We start from the raw sequence: 24,544 nt of genomic DNA on the forward strand, positions 1-24,544 counted from the left end.
AATTTGCAGGAGGAGAGGGTGGTTTACAGTGTCAAAAGCAGCAGAGAGGTCAAGGAGAATAAGTAGAGAGTAATAGCCCTTGGATTTAGCAGAAAGAAGGTAATTGCTGACTTTCATGAGGGCAGTTTCAGTGGAGTGTAGAGGACAGAAACCAGACTAGAATGGGTCCTGCAGTGAGTGGGGGGAAATAAAGGCAGTAAGATGGTTGTAGACAATACGCTCAAGGAGTTTGGAGGCAAAAGGGAGGAGAGAGATGGGTCGGTAGTTGTACAAAGTTTATGGACCAAGGGTAGGTTTTTAAGAATAGGGGAGATGTTGCTTGAAGGAAAAGGGAACAATGCCTGATAAGAGAGAGAAATTGAGGAGGTAGGTAAGATGGGAACAGGCCGAAGGAGAGAGGTAGCGGAGGAGACAGGAGGGGAAAAGGACAAGTGGGGAGGTGTTTGTGGGAATGAATAGATGAATGCCATGAGTTCTTCACCAGATATATGTCAGAGCTGGTAAGAGGGATGAAGAGGGGTGGTATAGGAAAGGAGGTGGCTGGTTGCTGATGGTCTGGTGGGATGGGATGTTCTGCCATATGGAGTCAATTTTGGATGTGATGTAAGTGGCAAAGTCAATAGCAGATAGTGAGGATGAAAGTTGAGGTGGGGGTGGGCACAGGAGGGTGTTGACAGTGGCAAAGAGGCACAAGGGTTTGAAGACTGGGAGGAGATGCGGTTCTTGAAGTGTGACTGTTTAGTGAGGGAAATGGCAGCACTGAAGGAAAAGATCATATGTTTGAAATGGAGGTAGTTAGCCTTTGAGCGTGATTTCCTTAGATAACTAATATACAAGTGTACTTGCCATTACATAACCAGTAAACCTCCATATACAGTAGACTTACCTACCACCAAATAGCTCATACAGTATGATCAAATAGCCAATATGCCATATTGCCTATACAGTGCATCCGGAAAGTATTCACAGCGCTCCACTTTTCCACATTTTGTTATGTTACAGCCTTATCCCAAAATTGAATAAATTAATTTTTCCCTCAAAATTCTACACACAATACCCCATAATGACAATGTGAAAAAAGTTTTTTTGAGATTTTTGCTAATTTATTAAAAATAAAAAACTAAGAAATCACATGTACATAACTATTCACAGCCTTTGCTCAATACTTTGTTGATGCAACTTTGGCAGCAATTACAGCCTCAAGTATTTTTGAATATGATGCCACAAGCTTGGAACACCTATCTTTGGGCAGTTTTGCCCATTCCTCTTTGCAGCGCCTCTCAAGCTCCATCAGGTTGGATGGGAAACGTTGGTGCACAGCCGTTTTCAGATCTGTCCAGAGATGTTCAATCGGATTCAAGTCTGGGCTCTGGCTGGGCGAGTTGTCCTGAATTCACTCCTTTGATATCTTGGCTGTATGCTTAGGGTCGTTGTCCTGCTGAAAGATGAACCGTCGCCCCAGTCTGAGGTCAAGAGCGCCCTGCAGCAGGTTTTCATCCAGGATGTCTCTGTACATTGCTGCATTCATCTTTTCCTCTCTCCTGACTAGTCTCCCAGTTCCTGCCTCTGAAAAACATCCCCAGAGCATGATGCTGCCACCACCATGCTTCACTGTAGGGATGGTATTGACCCGGGGATGAGCAGTGCCTAGTTTCCTCCAAACATGACGCCTGGCATTCATACCAAAGAGTTCAATCTTTGTCTCATCAGACCAGAGAATTTTGTTTCTCATGGTCTGAGAGTTCTTCAGGTGCATTTTGGAAAACTCCAGTCCTGTGCCTTTTTACTAAGGAGTGGCTTCTGTGTGGCCTCTCTACCATACAGGCCTGATTGGTGGATTGCTGCAGAGATTGTTGTCCTTCTGGAAGGTTCTCCTCTCTACACAGAGGAATTTTGTAGCTCTGACAGAGTGACCATCGGGTTCTTGGTCACCACCCTGACTAGGGCCCTTCTCCCCCGATTGCTCAGTTTAGATGGCTGCCCAGCTCTAGGAAGAGCTCTGGTGGTTCTGAACTTCTTCCATGTATGAATGATGGAGGCCACTGTGATTATTGAGACCTTCAAAGCAGCAGATATTTTTCTGTACCCTTCTCCAGATTTGTGCCTCGAGACAATCTTGTCTCGCAGGTCTACAGACAATTCCTTTGACTTCATGCTTGGTTTGCGCTCGGACATGCCCTGTCAACTGTGGGACCTTATATAGACAGATGTATGCCTTTCCAAATCATGTCCAATCAACTGAATTTACCACAGGTGGACTCCAGTTCAGCTGCAGGAACATCTCATGGATGATTAGTGGAAACGGGATGGACCTGAGCTCGATTTTGAGCTTCATGGCAAAAGCTGTGAATACTTATGTACATGTGTTTCTTTTCTTTTTTTCTTTTTTTTAATAAAGTTGCAGAAATCTCAAAAAAACTTTTGTCATTATGGGGTACTGCGTGTAGAATTTTGAGGGAAAAAATGAATTTATTCCATTTTGGAATAAGGCTGTAACATAACAAAATGTGGAAAAAGTGAAGTGCTGTGAATACTTTCCGGATGCACTGTATGTTCATATTGTTTCACATTCCAGTATGTCCCATATAGCTAAATTCACCAATATATGTCTCCCATTTATATATTTGCACTACACCTAATAGCCAATATTCCACCATGATTCCGCTATAGCTGTTTAGTTTTATTTACCTAATAAATCAATGCTGAAAAAGCAGTTTAAGTATTCTGCCAGTTTAACAAATGCCTAATGGGACTTAATATGAGCAACAGTTCTTATATCTCCCCAAACATGGCACATAGAAAGATGGGTGACCCCTTTCAAAAAAGATAATCCCCTCTTCCTAAATGTAAATAAATGTGATCACCATACATTAACCACTACGCTGCAAAAAAATAATTCCACAGATGGGAGAAGATCCACTCCAGCCTAGCTTCCATAAATTTAGTAGGACCACATTTAAATAATGCAGCCCTCTAATGTCTATGCACTGATGATCTGCAGATATTTTATTTATTAACTATTATTTATATAGTGTACAGAGAATATTTAGGCAATCAGTCCCTGCTCGTCACTCACAGCCGCTCCGATCTTAAAAATGGCGCAGGGCTGCCTTCTGTCGCAGCCAGGCTGCACAGACAGGAGGTTTCCATAATTTCTGTGATCACTCTGAAATTGCGATCATGCTGCAATTTCAGTGTGATCGCATTGGGTGGGCGGCGGACAGTATGCTGGACGGCCTTGCCCTGTGATGGGTGGCACCCAGCATGCGAGTGAAAGGATTGCAGATTCTGCTAAAAAGCTGAATTTGCAATCCTTACTGAATAAGGTCCAAACACAAAGCGTCAAACATATAAAAGTGTAAAATATAATAAAGTAAACTTTCATGATGAATTTAAGCCATAAATTAAACTTTTAATAAAAGAGATGGTAATAAACTACAGTTGTAAGAGGATAAACTTCTGACATTTATACTCTTCAGATCTTTACTGCTCTCTGCCCACCTACAGTAGATGCATCTCTAGTCTGAACAGTTGTCCCCCAAGGGCAGAAAGTAGGCATGCAGCTCAATGATCTGGGGGAAGTGCCATCTACACATGGCAATGGAAAATCAACATCACAGATGTACGTTATGTGTATATTGTAAATTAAGCCGACAGACAACTGCCTCATGCTTGTGGAATTTTTCCTTTTGTGCACCTACTGTATTTAAAGTACTTTCCACTGGATCAAAATGCTTCCACTACAATATATTTACAATCAGATTGCTGTCTTATAAAAGCTAGCCATATACCAAAGAAAACAGGAAAGGATTAAACTCAGCCTAGGAAATAGGGTAAAAGTTTGCAATGTGTTCTCTACTTGTTTATTTATAAAATGAGAATCAGGCATGGATAAATACCTAATTTCAGAGCCATAAATAGATTTATATTTGTGCAGAAACAATATACTACATACTGAATGCTCGATGTCCAATATATAGAACAGCATCCAACACCTGTCCGTATATAGCACAATGCTTATCCCTCTTACCAGGGTATAGTGCACATCCATACCCAAAAAAAACCCATAAAGGCTAACTCAAAAACAATCTCTTAGAGCGTCTACTGACATACATTTTCATTATTGTCACCTACATTCACTGGGCAGCTGGTTCTCCAGTTGTTGGAACTGGACATTCAGCTGAAGGATTCTAGATATGGAAAAACTGTATGGAATCAGGATATAACATGTATGATTTTGTGGAGTACAGTTTCTAGGGGTGAAGAAAGATCACATCAGAGCTACAGTATGATGGATGCAGAAGCACACTGTAGAGCCAACCACTTGTGCCTGTATTCCAGCTATGAGAACAAGCCTTCTCTGGCACTGGGGTTGTAAAGGCAACACCATGCATTAATGCAACATGAGGTCTCTTATACCCCTTTCAGACATACTGAGAAACCCGTGAATTTGCCAGGACATGGCAAAATTAGGACCATCTTAACGTATGGGCTTGCTGTGTAGCTGCCCTATGGCCCCACAATTCTATGGGCCTTCAAACTGCCTCTGGAGCTTCTATGGAGGCCGGTAGACAATGCTGCCTGGCCCCTCTGAGTTATAATCAATTTGTATTTATTCCTGTGAATGGGTCGGCAGGGGACAGGCCCCAATGCTTTGCCCAGTGCCTACAATGCTGTTAAGATGGCCCTGGGCAAAATGACCCACATCGGGCATATGACTGAAAGGAACCAACCTGTTTTGACAGTCCCGGGTCTGCACCTCTGCAGTCAACCACGTTTTTCCACAGGACTTGCGACCCAGGTCAATGTGCCGGCTTATTGTATGTGTGGTACCCCGGAAAATTGGTGTGCATGACCCTTTAACCACTTACTATAACTGACAATATTTTCCCCAAAAAACAAATTGCCAGGATTTTTTTAATGAGTGAATTAGGTGAACATGAATTTAACCCTATCCAAAATGATTTTAGTTCAAAAAAAGTAAAAAAAAAAATAATATTTTTTTATTTATTTTTAATTATTTCCCCCAAACATCGAAACATCGATCAAGAACATCATGACCATCGGCCCATCGGTAACATTGCGACTTTAGTGTTTAGATCCCGGACAGCTGCCAGGTACACAGGGAGGGTCTGAGGGTGGCTTGGGGGGTTGTTTTACACTTACCAGCGGCTGCTATTGTCTGTAGCCGCTGGGGGTGGGGGATCCTGCTAGCATGACAGACACAGGGGTAGGAGGCAGGGAGGCAAAGGGACCTTTGGGTCCCTCTGACAGCAGCAGCGGAGGGAATATACGCCACGGTATTATTTATTTATTTATTTTATTTATTAACAGTTTCTTATATAGCGCAGCAAATTCCGTTGCGCTTTAAGGTAGACTCTTTAGGCAGGTACCTATCCACCCTCATTAAATAAACCCTAGTGCCAGATATGCCCCCAGTGCCACATACAGAAATGCCCCCACAGTGCCTGCCAGATATGCCCCCAGTGCCAGATATGCCCCCAGTGCCACATACATAAATGCCCCCACAGTGCCTGCCAGATATGCCCCCAGTGCCAGATATGCCCCCAGTGCCAGATACAGAAATGCCCCCACAGTGCCTACCAGATATGCCCCCAGACCTCAGTGCCAGATATGCCCCCAGTGCCAGATAAAGAAATGCCTGCACAGTGCCTGCCAGATATGCCCCCAGTGCCAGATACATATGTCCCCTGTGCTAGATATGCCCCCACAGTGCCTGCCAGATATGCCCCCAGTGCCAGATATGCCCCCATTGCCACATACAGAAATGCCCCCTCAGTGCCTGCCAGATATGCCCCCAGTGCCAGGTACACATGTCCTCACAGCCCAGGGCCCCCTTCTCAAAAACACACAGTCACAGACAGAGACAGAGACATACAACATACTTACCTTTACAAATCTGTCCTCTCTGCTCTCTCTCCCACGCAGTCTGCTGCTGCCGGCCTCCTCCTGTCCCTAGCTCCGCGGCTCCTCTTCACCCGACGTGGCGTGACGTCATGACGTCACGCTGCGTCACATCCGAATAAAATAAACTTTATTAAAAAGAACATCAAGCAGCAGCTTGCTGTGATCGGCGGCGGGCAGCGGGACATGAAGGGGCAGCCGGCAAGCTGCGGTCAGCGTCATCAGCGGCGGCCACCGCCGGGAATAGCCATGGCTGGCTGTGTGTGCAGCCCGGGCCCTCCACTCTGTCAGAGTGGCTGGGCCCGGGACAACTGTACACAGGGCACCCCCTTGATGGCGGCCCTGGATTTTACCTGGGGGAACTGCAGGATATAGGTAAAATCAGCCACTGTTTAAGAGGATGCCAGACTTCAGTGATAGATATACAGTATGTGTACTGCAAAACAATTTGCTAACGTAAATTTCAGCTACTGTATGCAGCACTCTATCTCTATCCAGTTTACTGTGTACAGAAATATGAACTTATAATGTGCTTTGAACTAATTATAGATGTACCCCTGATGAAGTCTCGGTGTGAGACGAAACACGTTGTGTTTTTCTGTTTCATTCTGATGTGACCTCCATCTTTAATAGTAATAAGAGGAGGAGTTTGCAAAGAAACATCTGTATATTGATCTTGACCTCCAAACAGTGTCAACTTCGGAAGGATTTTACCTCAGAAACCACTGTATGATTATGGACATTGATCTTGTCTTTTATGTATTTTAATAAATTGCTATAGAGGAACAAAGTGATGGTTATTAGTCTCCTCGTCAAGACTTTTTATCATTATTGTATTAAATCACCTAGCAGGTGTGAGTAACTGCTGGGAGTTGACCTTAACCCAGGGGCGCCAATCTCATTATTGCTATATATTCTTTATTGTACTTGGTTCTTCCTAACAGAGAACTTAATGAGATACGGTAGCCAGACTAATTTTTCCAGGCATAAAAATCTTTTCCCATTTCAATTAGCGCAGAAGGAGTTTTTGTGTTAATATATATATATATATATATATATATATATACACACACACACACACACACACACACACACACACACACACACACACACACACACACGGTACTCATGCACATTTAGGCTTTCATATGCGTCAAACATGGAAGTCAGTCTCTACTACATGTTAAAAAGTGAAGCAACATTTTATTTCAACAAACATGTTTTAGAACCAAAAACCTTGTCCTTTATTCCAACATGGAAGCAATATTAGTGGTTATGGTTGGCGGATTAATTCTTCTGCACTGTTTACAGTTTGTCCCTCAGCTCTGGTTGGTAGGCGAAAGCCATCATACTCTACCGCACCCTCCAGAATGTCCCACTCCAGCAGATATCTTATGCAAGATACTGTACAGGCAAATGTCTATGTCATTAACAAATAGTGCGAACGTCAAATGAGCCATCTAAAAGCATTCTTCACCACCATCAGGACAGAGATGGTGTAGCATATCTGATTCTGTGATAGATCGAGTTGCTGGATGTAGCCTTTTATAACCCATCTTCTTAATGGATACCAGTGGCATATCTATAATGGGAGCAGGGGTGCCCACCATGCACATGCTGTACCCATTTTTCAGTATTCACCTATGTCAATCTGAGCTATGGCAGCCCTGCAAAATCACAGTGAAAATGGCGTGGTGAGAATTTTCCCGGAGTTTTGCACATGCACAGTAGGGGATAATTGCCAGAAAAATGTCTGCCACATCATTTTCCCGGAGTCCTGAGCCTGCGCAGTAGACTCTAGCACCATGACACTGACTACACTGCCGAACTGCTGGCAAGAGAGAGGAAGAGGCCCCAGTTGAAGACTGCTCATGGGCCCTCTCCGGTCATGGGCCCCCTCCGCTCTAAATATGCCCCTGATGGATAGACACAATATATATAATATGTGTTAAATGTATAGGTATTCTAGAGTACAGGCATGTCCATTTGTTTGACTGATATTCTTTGTCCTTTGCTGCACAATATATGCGGGTTCAAATAGCATCTTACTCATTTCTAGAGATGTGCGGTGGGCACTTTTCGTGTTTTGTGTTTTGGTTTTGCATTTGGATCCCCGCTCGTGTTTTGGATCTGGATAGGTTTTGCCAAAATCACCCTTATGGTTTTGGATCTGGATGATTTTTGAAACAAACATAAAAATAGCTAAAATGACAGAATTTGGGCGTAATTTTGATCCTACAGTATTATTAACATCAATAACATTAATTTCCACTCATTTCCAGTCTATCTGAACACCTTACACCTCACAATATTGTTTTTAGGCCTAAAAGTTGCACCGAGGTCGCTGATTGCACATGATGCAAAGAAGTAAAAGAGGTGCAATGAGGTAGCTGTATGACTAAGCTAAGCGACACAAGGGTGCGGCACAAACACCTGGCCCATCTAGGAGTGGCACTGCAGTGGCAGACAGGATGGCACTTAAAAAAAACTAGTCTCCAAATAGCACATCATGCAAAAATTGAAAGAGGTGCAATGAGGTAGCTGTATGACTAAGCTAAGCGACACAAGGGTGCGGCACAATCACCTGGCCCATCTAGGAGTGGCATTGCAGTGACAGACAGGATGGCGCGTAAAAAAACAAGGCCCCCAAACAGCACATCATGCAAAGAAGAAAAAGAGGTGCAATGAGGCACTGTAGCTGTATGACTAAGCTAAGCGACACAAGTGTGTGGCACAAACACTTGGCCCATCTAGGAGTGGCACTGCAGTCCCATTGCACCAATGGCGAATACCGGACACACGTCTAACACCAACATAACTGTCAAGGCCTCAGTTATCCGCTTTGCAACAGGATGACTGCTGTCATATTTCATCTTCCTCACAAAAGACTGTTGGACAGTCATTTGCTTAGTTGAAGTAGTACAAGTGGTCTTCCGTCTTCCCTTCTGGGATGACGATCAACTCCCAGCAGCAACAACAGCAGTGGCAGCAGTAGGAGGAAGTGGTTCTTGATCTTTCCCTATTTTATCCTCCAAATTTTTGTTCTCCATTATTTTTCTGGAGTTACATAACAAAATGCAGCACAGGAAAGCGTACCTCTACACCACACAGGGCAAACCCTTCAAAAATTATTTGGATTAAATATTAATAACTCCTTTATTTGGAGTAAATAATATACAGCACAGGACAGCACCAGTGAACTTATATGGCAGTACCACTGAACTAGACTTATACAGCAGTACCACTGGACATATACAGCAGTATCACTGGACTGGACTTATACGGCAGTACCACTGGACTGGATTTAAACGGCAGTACCACTGGACTGGATTTATACGGCAGTACCACTGGATTTATATGGCAGTACCACTGGACTGGATTTATACCAGGGACGTGCAGTCAGGGGAGGCAGGGGAGGCAATGCCTTCCCTGTGATTAATTATTAAAATAACAAAAAGAAGATACTTATGACACATGTTCTGTGTCATAAGTATGTTCTTTATGTTATTCTAAGAATTTTAGGGGTTTAAATAGGTTTGGGAGGCACTGATAGCAGTGCCTCCCGTAGATAATGTAAACGGGGATCGAGCAGGGGGTGGGGCCAAGAAGTGGGCTGTAAAAGCCCATTGAGAAAGATAGGCAAAGCGGCACCTATAGAAGTGCCTCGCTGACATCACTGTCAGCAAGGCAGAAATGATTGGACAGCGGATCCAGTGCTGGATCCGCTGGTCCAATCATCCGTAGGAGGCGGCGGGATAGTTAGCTGCTCCCTCCCTTCATCTCCCCCGAAGTCCGTCACCTGCTGCTGCCTGTTGTGGATCATCTCAGGGACCCTGTGTAGAAGATAGCGGCGGGAGCGCTCCTGGAGCCGCCGTGTGTGGTAAGTGGTGAAAGTTGAGCGGCGGCTGGCGCTCTCCTCCTCCAGCAGCCGGTGTCTGTGTGTGTGTGCAGCAGAGCCGCGTCCGGAGCGCAGGGACAGCGAGAGGCGCCTGTGGTGAGTACAGAGAGTCAGTGTGTGTGTGTGTGTGTGTGTGTGTGTGTGTGTGTATGTGTGTGTGTCTGTCTGTCTATCTGTGTCTCTCTCTCTCTCTCTCTCTCTCTCTCTCTCTCTCCTTTTCCCCGGTCTGTGCATTGATGTATATAAGCAGAACTTTCAGTTTTTGCAGGTACCGACCCTAATGGATTCTACTGGACAAGTGGACATGACCGGCGTGGGATGTAGGTAAGTATGTGTGAGTGTGTAAGTGTGTTTTTAATAAACTTTTACTTTCACGGTGTGTGTGTTCTGTTTTTATTTGGGTATTTTTTTTTTGTAGAACTACAGGTACCAGTGGGCCCGTTATTTCCTCGCACGCTGGTACTTGAGGTTCCCCAAGTACCAGCTAGCGGGGGAGGCTTGCTGGGCCTTGTGCTTCCACAACAAAAAACAATACTCTTTTGTTTTACACACATGGCTATCAGCCCGGCACCCACCGCCCAGGGGTGCTGGAGACAGCCTCGGGCTTCACCCCTGGCCCTTGGGTGCCTGGAGGGGACGACGACCCTTGATTTAAGGGGTCCCCACTCCTCCAGGGAACCCCGGCCAGGGGTGACTAGTTGGGGGGGGGTAATGCCACGGCCGCAGGGACCTACATAAATGTGTCCCCTGGCTGTGGCATTATGTCCCTGGCTAGTGGAGCCCGGTGCTGGTTTTAAAAATACGGGGGACCCCTACATCTTTTGTCCCCCGTATTTTTGGAACCAGGACCGGACTAAGAGCCCGGTGCTGGTTGTCTAAATACGGGGAACCCCTGTCAATTTTTTTCCTGGTATTTAAACAACCAGGACTGGCTCAAAGAGCCCGAGGATGGTTATACTTAGGAGGGGGGACCTCACACATTTTTTTTTACATTTTTTAACCCATTCAGACCCTTTTCCATTAAGTTAATGGAAGCCCTGGACAACAAAATTGCATTCATGTCCTCCTCCCACTCCCTTCCCAAACACTAATTTTTTATTTCATTTTTTTTTATACAAATGTACAATATATCACAAGTATGATGAGCAGGCAGGTAGCAGGCATTGGCGGCATTGGACTGAGATGCAAATTAGTGGCGGAGGGCTGGGTCAGTTGATGGTGGGTGAGTTTGTAAGCCATTGGCGGTGGCAGCAAGCAGCGGCTCAGGGCAAGTAGCGGGCATTGGCTCGGCGGCGATAGGGGCCATCGGCAGGATTCGGCGGACATTATGGCTATAGTGCCTCACCAGCCACTGACCTCACCGCACGCCACTGATTTATACGGCAGTACCACTGGATTTATACGGCAGTACCACTGGACTGGATTTATATAGCAGTACCACTGGATTTATACGGCAGTACCGCTGCACTGGATTTATACGGCAGTACCACCGGACTGGATTTATACAACAGTGCCCCTGGATTTATATGGCAGTACCACTGGGTTTATACGGCAGTACCACTGGACTGGATTTATATGGCAGTACCACTGGATTTATACGGCAGTATCACTGGAGTGGATTTATTCGGCAGTACCACTGGATTTATACAGCAGTACCACTGGACTGGATTTATACGGCAATACCACTGGATTTATATGACAGTACCACTGGACTGGATTTATACGGCAGTACCACTGGACTGGATTTATACGGCAGTACCACTGGACTGGATTTATACGGCAGGACCACTGGATTTATACGGAAGTACCACTGGACTGGATTTATATGGCAGTACCACTGGATTTATATGGCAGTACCACTGGACTGGATTTATATGGCAGTACCAATTAACTGGATTTATACGGCAGTACCACTGGATTTATATGCCAGTACCACTGGACTGGACTTATATGGCAGTATCACTGGACTTACATGGCAGTACCACTGGACAAATACGGCAGTATCACTGGAATTATATGGCAGTAGCACTGGACTTATACGGCAGTACCACTGGATTTATATGGAAGTACCACTGGACATATACAGTAAAATCACTGGAATTATATGGCAGTACCACTGGATTGGATTTATACGGCAGCACTACTGGATTTATACGGCAGTACCACTGGACATGTGCGGCAGTATCACTGGAATTATATGGCAGTACCACTGGAATTATATGGCAGTACCACTGGACTGGATTTATACGGCAGTATCACTGGATTTATAAGGCAGTACCATTGGACATATATGGCAGTACCACTGGACTGGATTTAAATGGCATTACCACTGGACTTATACGGCATTATCACTGGAATTATATGGCAGTACCACTGGACTTATACGGCAGTACCACTGGTCTGGATTTATATGGCAGTACCACTGGACTTATACGGCAGTATCACTGGAATAATATGGCAGTACCACTGGACTTATACGGCAGTACCACTGGTCTGGATTTATATGGCAGTACCACTGGACTTATACAGCAGTACCACTGGACTTATACAGCAGTACCACTGGACTGGATTTATACGGCAGTACCACTGGACATATGCGGCAGTACCACTGGACTGGATTTATACAGCAGTATCCCTAGATTTATATGGCAGTACCACTGGACTTATACGGCAGTACCACTGGATTTATACTGCAGTACCACTGAACTTATATGGCAGTACCACTGGTCTGGATTAATACGGCAGTATCACTGGACTTATACAGCAGTACCACTGGACATATATGGCAGTATCACTGGACATATATAGCAGTACCACTGGACTGGATTTATACAGCAGTACCACTGGATTTATACGGCAGTACCACAGGACATATACAGCAGTATCACTGGACATATACGGCAGTACCACTGGATTTATACGACAGTACCACTGGACTGGATTTATACGGCAGTATCACTGGACATATACGGCAGTATCACTGGACATATGCGGCAGTACCACTGGATTTATACGACAGTACCACTAGACTGGATTTATACGGCAGTACCACTGGACTGGATTTATACGGCAGTACCACTGGACTGGATTTATATGGCAGGACCACTGGATTTATATGCAGTACCACTGGACATGTGCAGCAGTATCACTGGAATTATATGGCAGTACCACTGGAGTTATACAGCAGTACCACTGGACTGGATTTATACGGCAGTACCACTGGACTTATACAGCAGTACCACTGGACTGGATTTATACGGCAGTACCATTGGACTGGATTTTTATGGCAGTATCACTAGATTTATATGGCAGTACCACTGGACTTATACGGCAGTATCACTGGATTTATACTGCAGTACCACTGGACTTATACGGCAGTACCACTGGATTTATACTGCAGTACCACTGGACTTATACGGCAGTACCACTGGTCTGGATTTGTACGGCAGTATCACTGGACTTATACAGCAGTACCACTGGACATATATGGCAGTATCACTGGACATATATGGCAGTACCACTGGACTGAATTTATGCAGCAGTACCACTGGATTTATTTGGCAGTACCACAGGACATATACGGCAGTATCACTGGAATTATTTGGCAGTACCACTGGACTGGATTTATACGGCAGTATCACTGGACGTATACGGCCGTATCACTGGACATATATGGCCGTATCACTGGACATATACGGCAGTATTACTGGACTTATACTGCGGTACCACTGGACTTATACAGCAGCACAGGGACACCACCACTGGACTAATGCAGGACAACACAGCACCACTGCAGTGGACTGGACTTATACAGCAACACTGGACAAATGGCAGCAGAGGACACCACCACTGTGACTGGACTGATGCAGCACAAGACACCACCACTGGACTGATGCAGCACAACACAGCACTGGAATGACACACATAAGACAGAGTAGGTCGCCACACCACTTTCCCGCACTGACAGACACTGAGGAGAGAGACACATCCTCTCACTACACTCTCCAGGACTGGAGTGAAAATGGCAGTGATGCGCGGCTCCTTATATGGAATCCAAAACCAGCAAGAATCCAACAGCGGGATGATGACGTTTTGCCTCGTTCTGGTTTCCGAGTCAGGCGGGAAAACCCGAGCTGGACTCAGATCCGGGCTCGGCACGTGATGTCCGGTAGGGTTCGGTTCTCAGAGAACCGAACCCGCTCATCTCTACTAATTTCTGCTATAGTCCACATGAGCAATGTTCCATTTGACTCCGCCCACAACAGCACTAACTAGTCCAGGTGGTTGCTCCATATGCCGGCCTCGTCTGAACATCACCGTATAAGCCGCTTAAAGCCCTGCATGGGAGACGGGAAGCCAATCCCCCTCCAGTTTGAATAATTGACCACAGCTCACTTCATTCATCATGGTACTCTCACCATACGGTCATACCCAGCGGCTATACCGATTTGGCTGCGATTGCGGTCCATACGCTGCCAACACCAACAGTGCCCACACTCCAGGGCCAATTAACCCAACGGCACAGCTGCAGCGGCATTACAAACAACGTACAAGCCGCCTCAAGCCCCGCATAAGAGACAGGAAGTCAATCCCTCTCCAGTTTAAACAACTGACTGTGTTCCATTTACCCACCATGGGACCTCTACTATACAGTCAAACCCAGCGGCAGTACCATCCCCGCTGCGGACGCGGTCCACACGCCGCCCATACCAACAGTGCCTACATCTTGGGACTGATACCCATACAGCACAGCCACAGTGGTAAAGATGATATAACCTGTGTGGAGAATATACATCAAGCGCACTATGGATCTTCCATTATTGGAATTGATGGTTCTCTTGTCATCAGTTCCGTGCCGTCACCCACCTGAGCTTGGTAAATATATATAAAGCCACTGAAATCTAGTGGCTTATAAACAGTTCAATTCAACTATTTTTCCGCAGTTTTTAAAGCCGCAACGAATATATTCATTCCGGGGACGCACGGTTTGACATAATGGTCCTATTATTACTGAACAATTACATTGACATATGTACTTGGTTTCTAGCTGCTTTTTATACTAATTTGTATTTATTATCAAACAATCATATAAAGTGTTATGCAATTGCTATACAATTTCATAAGACTATTCACCACATAATAGCAAAATATATAGACACAAAGAGTATTTGTTTTTTCACAATAAAGGCCCTCATTCCGAGTTGTTCGCTCGCAAGCTGCTTTTAGCAGATTAACTCACGCTAAGCCGCCGCCTACTGGGAGTGAATCTTAGCTTCTTAAAATTGCGAACGACGTATTCGCAATATTGCGATTACACCTCTCTTAGCAGTTTCTGAGTAGCTCCAGACTTACTCGGCATCTGCGATCAGTTCAGTGCTTGTCGTTCCTGGTTTGATGTCACAAACACACCCAGCGTTCGCCCAGACACTCCTCCGTTTCTCCAGCCACTCCCGCGTTTTTCCTAGAAACGGTAGCGTTTTTCCGCACACACACCCATAAAACGGCCAGTTTCCGCCCAGTAACACCCACTTCCTGTCAATCACACTACGATCACCAGAACGATGAAAAAGCCGTGAGTAAAATTCCTAACTGCATAGCAAATTTACTTGGCGCAGTCGCACTGCGGACATTGCGCATGCGCACTAAGCGGAAAATCGCTGCGATGCGAAAAAATTTACCGAGCGAACAACTCGGAATGACCCCCAAAGTAATTTTAATATATTATATTGGGACTCCATGGCTGTTATCTTGTGAGGTACAGTGCTTTGGATATATGAGCGCCCCTATTATTTTCTTTTCAATGTTCCATTTGGGAATGTTTCTGTGTGGGCATTTTTTTATGTGTGGACAATCTTCCATGTGGGCATTTTTCCATGTGAGCATTTTTCTTGTGAACATTGGGTTTTTTTCTGTATAATTTTCCTGTGGGCTTTTTTAATGTGGTTTTTTTTCTGGTTAACATTCTGCAGTGCTTGACAAAGAATACATACATTGTTAGCATAATGGTCGCACTCCCAAACCAATATTGTACACACATCATGTTGCTTGCTTCAAGAAGGATTAATTGCTCTTTAGTTTACAATACATTCTGTGCCCCAGGAGATCATTTTGTGCTCTATTTATAGGTACAGTATATAGGTACTGCCTAGAAGATGTTTGCCAGGCATGCTAACCATTACACTAAAGGAGCATCACAGAAAAATTTTAAAGGCACAAAACAAAGATAAATTGACCTGGTAAACCACTTGGCTAGGACTTGACACAAATAGAAATGTAGTACTGGAATATAATAGCTAGCTCATATAAGCATGACAAAGTGGCACATTTATGTTTACCTCCTGAGGAAACAGCCAGACATGTTGCCTCTTCTCCACTATGTAATATAGATCGGAATTGGCCAGCACATGGGCATTTGTGAGCATGATAGGCCCAGCCAATGAAGACATGGGTGAAGCTGGAAAATCAAGATATGAGGGCTAATTCAGGTTGGATCGTAAAATGCTTTCACCTCTGCCTGTCAATCAGGCAGGGTGGGGGGGGGGGGGGCGCAATGCTCCGTTTCCAGGGCGGAGATGGAGCATTGCGGGGGCGGAGCTGGCCAAACGGGAATGGTGCAGTGCAAACAGGATGCGATCGCAATTTCTGCTTCATCAAGTGGGGTAGGCAGCAGTCAGCATGTTAGGCAGTCTGCGATGGGCAGCCCCCAGCATGCCAGCAAAAGGATTGCAAATTCTGCTAATTAGCAGAATTTGCAATCCTTATTGAATTAGGCCCATTAACTTGTAAGAACTAGAGATAAGCAGTTCGGATTTTAGGAAATCCAAATGCGCCCAAACTTCTGAGATTCAAGTAAATCCGAGTCCTGGCTCGTGTTTTCCCACCAGGAAACTTCTGAGATTCAAGTAAATCCGAGTCCTGGCTCGTGTTTTCCCACCAAGCTTGGATTCCAAATAAAGGCAAAACCTCATCCACCTGGCATCGGATTCTTGCGGGTTTTGAATTCTAAATAGGGAACGGCAGCAATGAATCTGCACCATTTCACTCCAGTCACGCTGCTGTGTGCTGCACTCTGCTCTGCTATGTCCATCCATCTAAGGACTGTACGGTGTCCATCTAAGTGGCTGTTCTGTGTCTACTACAAGTGGCTGTGCGGTGTCCATCCACAAGTGGCTGTGCTGTGTCTATTTACTACAAGTGGCTATGCTGTGTACATCCACAAGCTGTGCCAAGTCCCCTTAGTCCAATTCCATCGCACAGTGGTACTGCACTGACCCTGCAGGCCCCACCCACTTTGTTCACATAAGCAGTGTGTCTCCATATTGCTTGACAGTTGCAAAAAAAGTAAAAGTAAAAAGTAATAAAAAAAGGTATAATTTGTTTGTACTGTTCTGCACACTACGCTGTACCCAAGTGCGCTTTGTTCATTCACATACATATAAAAGCGATCTCACTCCATGCATCGTGAGCCGAGCGGTCAGTTAAAAAATATATATTTTTTTTAAAATATTGTTGTATAATTTGTTTGTACTGTTCTGTGCACTCTGTGCCCCAGTGGACTTTGTTTACTTCACGTAAGCCCTGTGCACTCTAGCTACCCCAGTACATCATGTACTCTAGTGCACTTTGTTCACTTTTGCAAGCCCTGTGACTCCATACAGTGTGAGCTGAGCTGCCAGTTAAAAAAATAAAAAAATACTATATAATTTGTGTGTGTTGTCCTGTGCAAGCTATCTACTCCAGTATGCTGTGTGCCCCAGTGCACTTTGTTCACTTCATGTAAACCCTGTGACTCCACACAGTGTGAGCTGAGCTGCCAGTTAAAAGAAAAAAAATTTGTTCTTTAAGTTTGACATTTGGTTGAGTCTAAAAGAATTGCCTAAAATTATTGATACCTCTATCATCACTCCATCTGATAGGGTCGCCATATAAAGTATGGTGGAGGATTATTTTTATGACACCATACCAATAGACATGTCACAGAGTCCCTTTGACTACTGAAAGGAAAAAAAAGGCAATTTGAAAGGCCCTTGTACAAACCGACTTTGCATTACTGCTGCCCACCATCCAGTGTGTACTCAGAAAGAGTTTTTAGCACAGTCAGAAACCTTTTCAGCGATCAGCGTAGTAGGCTACTTCCTCAAAATGTGGAAAAGATGATGTTAATCAAAATAAAATACAAATTCCACGAAGAAGACCTTTACCTGCAATTACATCAAAGTACAGAGACTATTGTAATGGTGGATTATAGCGGGGATGAATTGATATTGTGTGAGGATGATGTACACACTTATGAGGATGAGGTTGGTAGTGGTGATGATATCTTGCTACTGCAGAGCTGTTATCTTAGCTGCCTTAAGTCCATAGATAGCTTGTTTTGTGGAGGCCCAAACAAACCATGCACTTCAGCCACAAAAGTGGCAGTCCGCAAAAGTTGCAGTTCCTGTTGCTGAAGTGCTTGGTTTGTTAAACTGTGCATGTCATTTTAAAAATCCAACATAAGGGTGGGTGGGAAGGCCCAATGACAATTCCATTTTATACCACTTTTCATGTCTGCCACTGCTGTGTGACAATGTATCATAGTTGTGCTATAAACTGCCGCGTGTTTGTGCGGCTGCTCTGTCGCATAGTAACCATCTATCTCACTGGCAATATTGTGAGCTGTAAGGTGGTCAACATTGATTGAAAATGACTGGAAATTAATGTTATCAGGTTAATAATAATGTAGGAACAAAAAAAGGCCCAAATTATGTAATTTTCACTTTTTGTCATTTAAAATAAAAAATACAAAACTAAAGCCACTCAAGGCATTTAGGTAAAATTAAAATCAGATAACAAATCAGAACCCAAACCAGCAAAAATGGTCATCTCTAGTTAGAACTATACATATACACATTATATGTTATGATTCCGTACTGCGCTCAATCCTAGACTATGTGATAGTTTAATGATTACTCAATTAGATAGCAGTGTTAATTGTAGCCCTTATTTTAACTGAAATCTGTGCTGCAGATTGTTTTATTGTAAATTTGTCCCCACCCTATTGCTGTGTAGTAGACTTACTGTATTTGTAAATTGTCAATTGTTTCCTCTCAGGAGGGACAAATGAACTATACCAAACATAAATATATATGCTGTCAGTATGAAATGATTGCCGAGGGTGTAGCATAAACCAATTGATTTATTATGAAAAATAATAATAATAATATTAAAAGTTCTTCAAAGTGCCTTTTGCTTCAGTAACACAAAGAAGTTCAATATTTGCAAATCTTTAGGGGAGGGAAGAGGGAAAAATAAATAAAATCAAAAAGAAATCGAAAAAATATGAAAAAGTATGAAAAAATTATTAAAAACTACTGCTGAAGTCCTTAAAGTTCCAGTATAGTCTTTTTGTATGCGGCGTCCCGCATATAGTATAGTGTGAGCGCTATGAGTATGATAAGTACTGGGGTGAGTTTGTAGATATTGGAGTCTGCACAGTGCTGAGCAATGCGGTGTGGATTTGCAAGGAATGGATAAAGGCTGTGACTCCGGACTCGTTCCTCAACCTCTATCCCGGTCTCCAGTGGTGCGCCTGGGTTCAGGCGCTCACCTGAAGTCCGGTCGCTCTGGGGGAGGAACACCGTCTAGGGCAAGGGAGATTCCAGTCAATGCTCCTCCGAGCTGTTGCCTGTAAAGTCCCCGCCGCGTACGGAGACTCGTTGATGCCGTTCCCCGCGTCTCTGTGCCGGCTCTCTTCCCCTCTTCCTGTGTCCTCCTGGTTGCTCAGCGACGTCCACTCACTTCCGTGTTGCCGCGTCACGTGACCGGATCGTCCCGTACTTTCTTACACTCTGCGCTCCTTCCTATTATGGCAATTTGGTTGTGTTGGGTAAATCTCTGTAGCTCCAATGCGTTTCAACCCCTTTGGGGCCTTCTTCTGGGAGAAGTGGATAGATGTGGAATCAATTCCCTCATTCTTTTGAGTCCGGGCAAAGTCACGCCCCTCGTCACCTGATGCCTGTTTGTTCTGTCATTGGTCCTTTCTCTTTTCTGTCATAAATGGTGGGATAGTTCAAACTTGCAAATGGTGTATTTGAGATAAAGGGAGGTTTCTCAATCCAAATTATCCCAAACGTTTTAATATACACATCATTTGCAGTACATGCAACTCGCAGCATACTGTAATATATATATATATATATATATATATATATATATAATAGGTTTACCAATATCTATGGTCAACAACTGCTTGTTCAATGATGGAATGCCATATCATTCTATTGTGGTAGTCTGCTGGGCTTTTTCACAGCCCACTTCAGTATGAAACATCTTTTTCTGTTAATTGTAGCTTAAACCTTACTTGCAGTTTTTAATTTTGTTTTCACTATACTATGTCATGCATAATTTCTATACTGCTAAGTATATATATATATATATATATATATATACATAGTGCAGGTGGATCTCTAACAGCAGCCATACCACGGTGCCCGGCCAGGAAAGAGAAGGTGACCCCATATTTTAGGATAAAAACCCCAGGACTCCCACAGCATGTCATCCCCTTGAAGAAGTCCTCATTTTAGGACGAAACGCGTTGGGACAGGGACTGGATGCCCACCCCTTTCTGACTTCCTATCCGTGGACAGATAAGCCATGTTTTTACCTTATATCTTGTACGTTTGATACTTGCATTCAAGGATGAAATCTAATCCAATACCCATATTTGTGGACAGATAAGCCTGCTATATTTTTTAACATTGTACGATTAATACCTGCATTTTTACAATTGAACCAGCTGCTATATATGTCCTTTGATTTTGTGTACTGTTTTATTTATATATGTAACCTGCATGTTTGGGCAGGAGTGTGTCTATTAAACTATTGTTTTTAACTAAACATAGTTTCTCCTTTAAAATTGGAACCTGCATAGTTCCTATAAATTGTTTTTTATATATACAGAAAAACACCTGTGGAAATTTAAAAACAGTACACACTATGTTTATTTTATCTCTCCTTTACATGTGCTGTCTATAAGAGTCATCTACCAGAAATACCCGCAGCTAAGTTTACTATACTATATCTGTTTTATTATCACAATTTTTTCACGAGGAGTGAGTCACCAACACTACTAGGCGCTTTTTATACTTCATTTTTTAATATATATATATATATATATATATATATACATAGATAATATATATATATCAGATTTGTCTCTTATATTTCTGCTTTTTTTTTTGCAGTTGATGGGCGACTACGACAAGGTAAAAGCCATATCAGAGGGAACCAACTGTAAATGTAAGTGTGTTGTGAAGCCACTGAATAGAGACTCATGTCAAAGAACTAACAATGGCCATTCACAGCCAGAGGACTTCTATACAGTGGAGACCATAACATCAGGCCCAGACTGTAAGTGTGCCTGTGTTGCACCACCATCTGCCCTAAATCCTTGTGAGGGAGATTTTCGACTGAAGAAGCTTAGAGAAACAGAGAAGAATGGCTTCAAGGTATTTGTTTTCTATACCATCATACAGATAATATATGCATCTGTCATTTACTCATTTTAAACACTTCGAACTGTATATTTAATGTTGTTCTTCATCACACGTGTTATTGTCACTTCAAGACATTAGTGGATCAAGATGTCACATCAGGGGGCCTTAAGTTAATACCAGTTTGCAAGCAAGCAGGGTAACTTGCTACTGACCCCAGAAGCAGACCATCCAAAGGATAATGCTAAAAAGAGAAAAAAAATGTATGAAATAAATTGCACTATATACACTATTATAATTAGGGGAAACAAGACAAGTTCTGTAATAACTTTAAATATAGAGGGCCTATAATTTATTTTAATCATAGTTCTAGAAACCTAGCTACAGTATGCATTTCATTTGCAAACATTGTTCATAAAGTCTCAGAAATATGTCATTATATCAGAGCTGGACACTTCCTAGTCATCGTAACAACTATAACATACACTCTGATGGCAGTAGAATGTCCTCCTGCTGTGTTTCCTCTTCTCAGCACCAGAGACGGCATACGTATGATACAGTATACCAGCAGCGGCATACCGTCTGCCGGAATCCCAGCAGCAAGTCCGCTCACAGGTTATATTCCCACTCAGTTGGTGGTGTGGACCTACCAACCTAGTGGGAATACCAGGAGGTGGTCGGGATTCCGGGCGTCAGTATTCTACCGACTGTCGGTCATTGGTCTCCTGAATGCCGGGATCCCGACAGCGGGTATTTTAACTGCATCTCAGCACTGAAAGCAGGTTGAGGGTCTCTGGTGCATGTATTGGGAATCTGGAATTCAACACATACAGCTCACATACACTGCATGCCAGTGATATAAGTACTATACTCATACTGTACTGTATACTGTAGAGATGGCCAATCGGTGGTCCCAAATAAATCTATCTGATCAATACAGGATCGCCATGTCTGTATTTAATACAGGAAATAATCATGAAATTAATATTAATCTTTCCTGTGATCGATATGACTTTTGCGCATGCACCGTTACAATTGCACATGTGCAGTAAAAATCACATGCATTAGATGAACATCAATCTTTTGGAAATATTGGAGACAGCTGCCCATCTCTAATATATAGTGGTATGGTGGAAATCCTATAAGCAGGTTTTCCCTTTAGTGTTGCTTTAGCTTCCTGTATGTGAGCTGTAATCAACACGAACAGAAGCACCAGAGGACAAAGGTTATACAAAAACATACCTCCCTATTGCAGTGAAGCAAAAATTGTTACACGGGTGTATACTGGGGGAGAGACAGAACACTATGTACACATACGTGTGGTACAAAAGCATTCTCATTGAAGGTATAGAACAACTCCCAAATGCTCATACCTAATGTTTTGGAAAGAAGCCCCCTACTAACCTCACAAATGTGCCATCCCAGACATATAAATGTCATGTATGTGTATTCTGTAAATCACAGTGCTGTTTTGGCTATTGCATTCAATGTGAAGCACATAAGCAATCCCATTACTCCAAGCTTCTCTTGTCTGAAAATGCAAACTTTTCTATCACCTATTGTAGAGCAGTTTAATGATTAATGATTCCGGGACTTTAGTGCCCATTTGGTAATTCAGCATCTGTGTCACATCATAGCTGCATCCAAAGTCGCTTACCATGTATTGGACAACACTGTGTGGCGGAATGCATGGCTTGGCTCACTTGGATTGGTCCTCTGTCTTTTGCCTTTTCACCCAGGTTCACCCAGGTTAGCATGCAGTGCATGCACTGCTGCATGCAGGTCTGGTGCCAGTGAACTTGTGCTTTCTACTTTTATCACATTAGTGATGCGACTACAATGCATATTCGCTACAAATATTCTGGGCCACAACACTGTAAAGTAAAACACATGCATCAGTTTACAGTTTTATACATTTAATCCTGTGTTACTTTTATATCCCAAAAATCTAGTTCTCCGTGATTTAGTAAAATTTCAGATTGCAATTTGCAAAACCTGCATGCAATTTACAATTTTCTTAGACTGACTACAATTTAAGGTTATCAGCTTTGATTTCCCCACCACTTCCATCTCGGTGACAGTAGCTGACTGCAGAGCCCAGCAAGCAAAAGGTAGGAAAGTTGTATAAAGTTACTACTGCAGTGATATTGTGGTGATATTTTAAAGCAGGCACAGATTGGAAACATTTTAAAAGCCCAGTACAGGTTGAGTATCCCATATCCAAATATTCCGAAATACAGAATATTCCAAAATACAGAATTTTTTGAGTGAGACTGAGATAATGAAATCTTTGTTTTCTGATGGCTCAATGTCCACAAACTTTGTTTAATACACAAAGTTTTTAAAAATATTGGCTAAAATGACTTTCAAACTGTTTGTATAAGGTGTATATGAAGCACAAATAAATTGTGTGTATGTACACAACTTTGTTTAATGGACAACATTATTAAAAATATTGGCTAAAATGACCTTCAGTCAGTGTGTATAAGGTGTATATGAAACATAAATGCATTTTGTGCTTAGACTTTGGTCCCATCGTCATGATATCTCATTATGGTATGCAATTATTCCAAAATACGGAAATATCTGATATCCAAATTACTTCTGGTCCCAAGCATTTTGGATATGGAAGGCTCAACCTGTATTTGTCACCTCAGTACTTGGTACATTGATATTGGGTAATTTCACCGTTCCCTTGCAGTTTTAGTCTATTTAGAAAATTCATGCTGCAGTGCAAATATATTATATTGGGTAATTTCGTCAATAATATTTACATCAGCAGTTATCATTGTATACTAGGAAGACACTTTATTTCAACTTTCTGAATTGTTGGTAATCTGCTATCAGTGTTTATGCTTGTGAAGTTTTATTGCATCCTCTGTAACTGGGGGTGGGGTGTTAGACCTTGATTGGAACTATTGAACACAGTACACATGGATAGAATTCATTCAAAAGGAAAGGTGCTAGGCTGATCAGGGTTGTATTAGAAGGGTTGTTTAAAAGGGTTATGAAATATTGTAAAAAGGACTTATTCAGGACTTCAACAGGACGGAAACAGACAAACTACATTACCGTAAAGGAACAGACATACAACATGCCTTTCATCCTCATGCAAACTCATCTGTCCATTTAAATGTATGTAGTATGTACATATGTTTCTCTCTCACATCCTCATGCAGTCTAAGAACAGTTGTTATAACATGATTTGCTTGCAACTCATTTATGTTTTTTGATGTAATGTTTTGCT

The 24,544-nt window shown here is 43.1% G+C and overlaps 1 protein-coding gene across 1 annotated transcript in view; it reads left to right on the top strand.

Moving 5' to 3' along the window:
- The window catches only part of OLFML2B (olfactomedin like 2B), a 296,438-nt gene that overhangs the window by 117,965 nt on the left and 153,929 nt on the right, over positions 1-24,544 (top strand). Inside the window, exon 2 of the mRNA XM_063940271.1 lies at positions 21,049-21,312. Coding sequence (XP_063796341.1) covers positions 21,049-21,312 — 264 coding nt within the window. The remainder of the gene's footprint in view (positions 1-21,048; positions 21,313-24,544) is intronic.

The sequence above is a fragment of the Pseudophryne corroboree genome, chromosome 9 (genome assembly GCF_028390025.1).
Source record: "Pseudophryne corroboree isolate aPseCor3 chromosome 9, aPseCor3.hap2, whole genome shotgun sequence".
Taxonomy (NCBI): Eukaryota; Metazoa; Chordata; class Amphibia; order Anura; family Myobatrachidae; genus Pseudophryne; species Pseudophryne corroboree.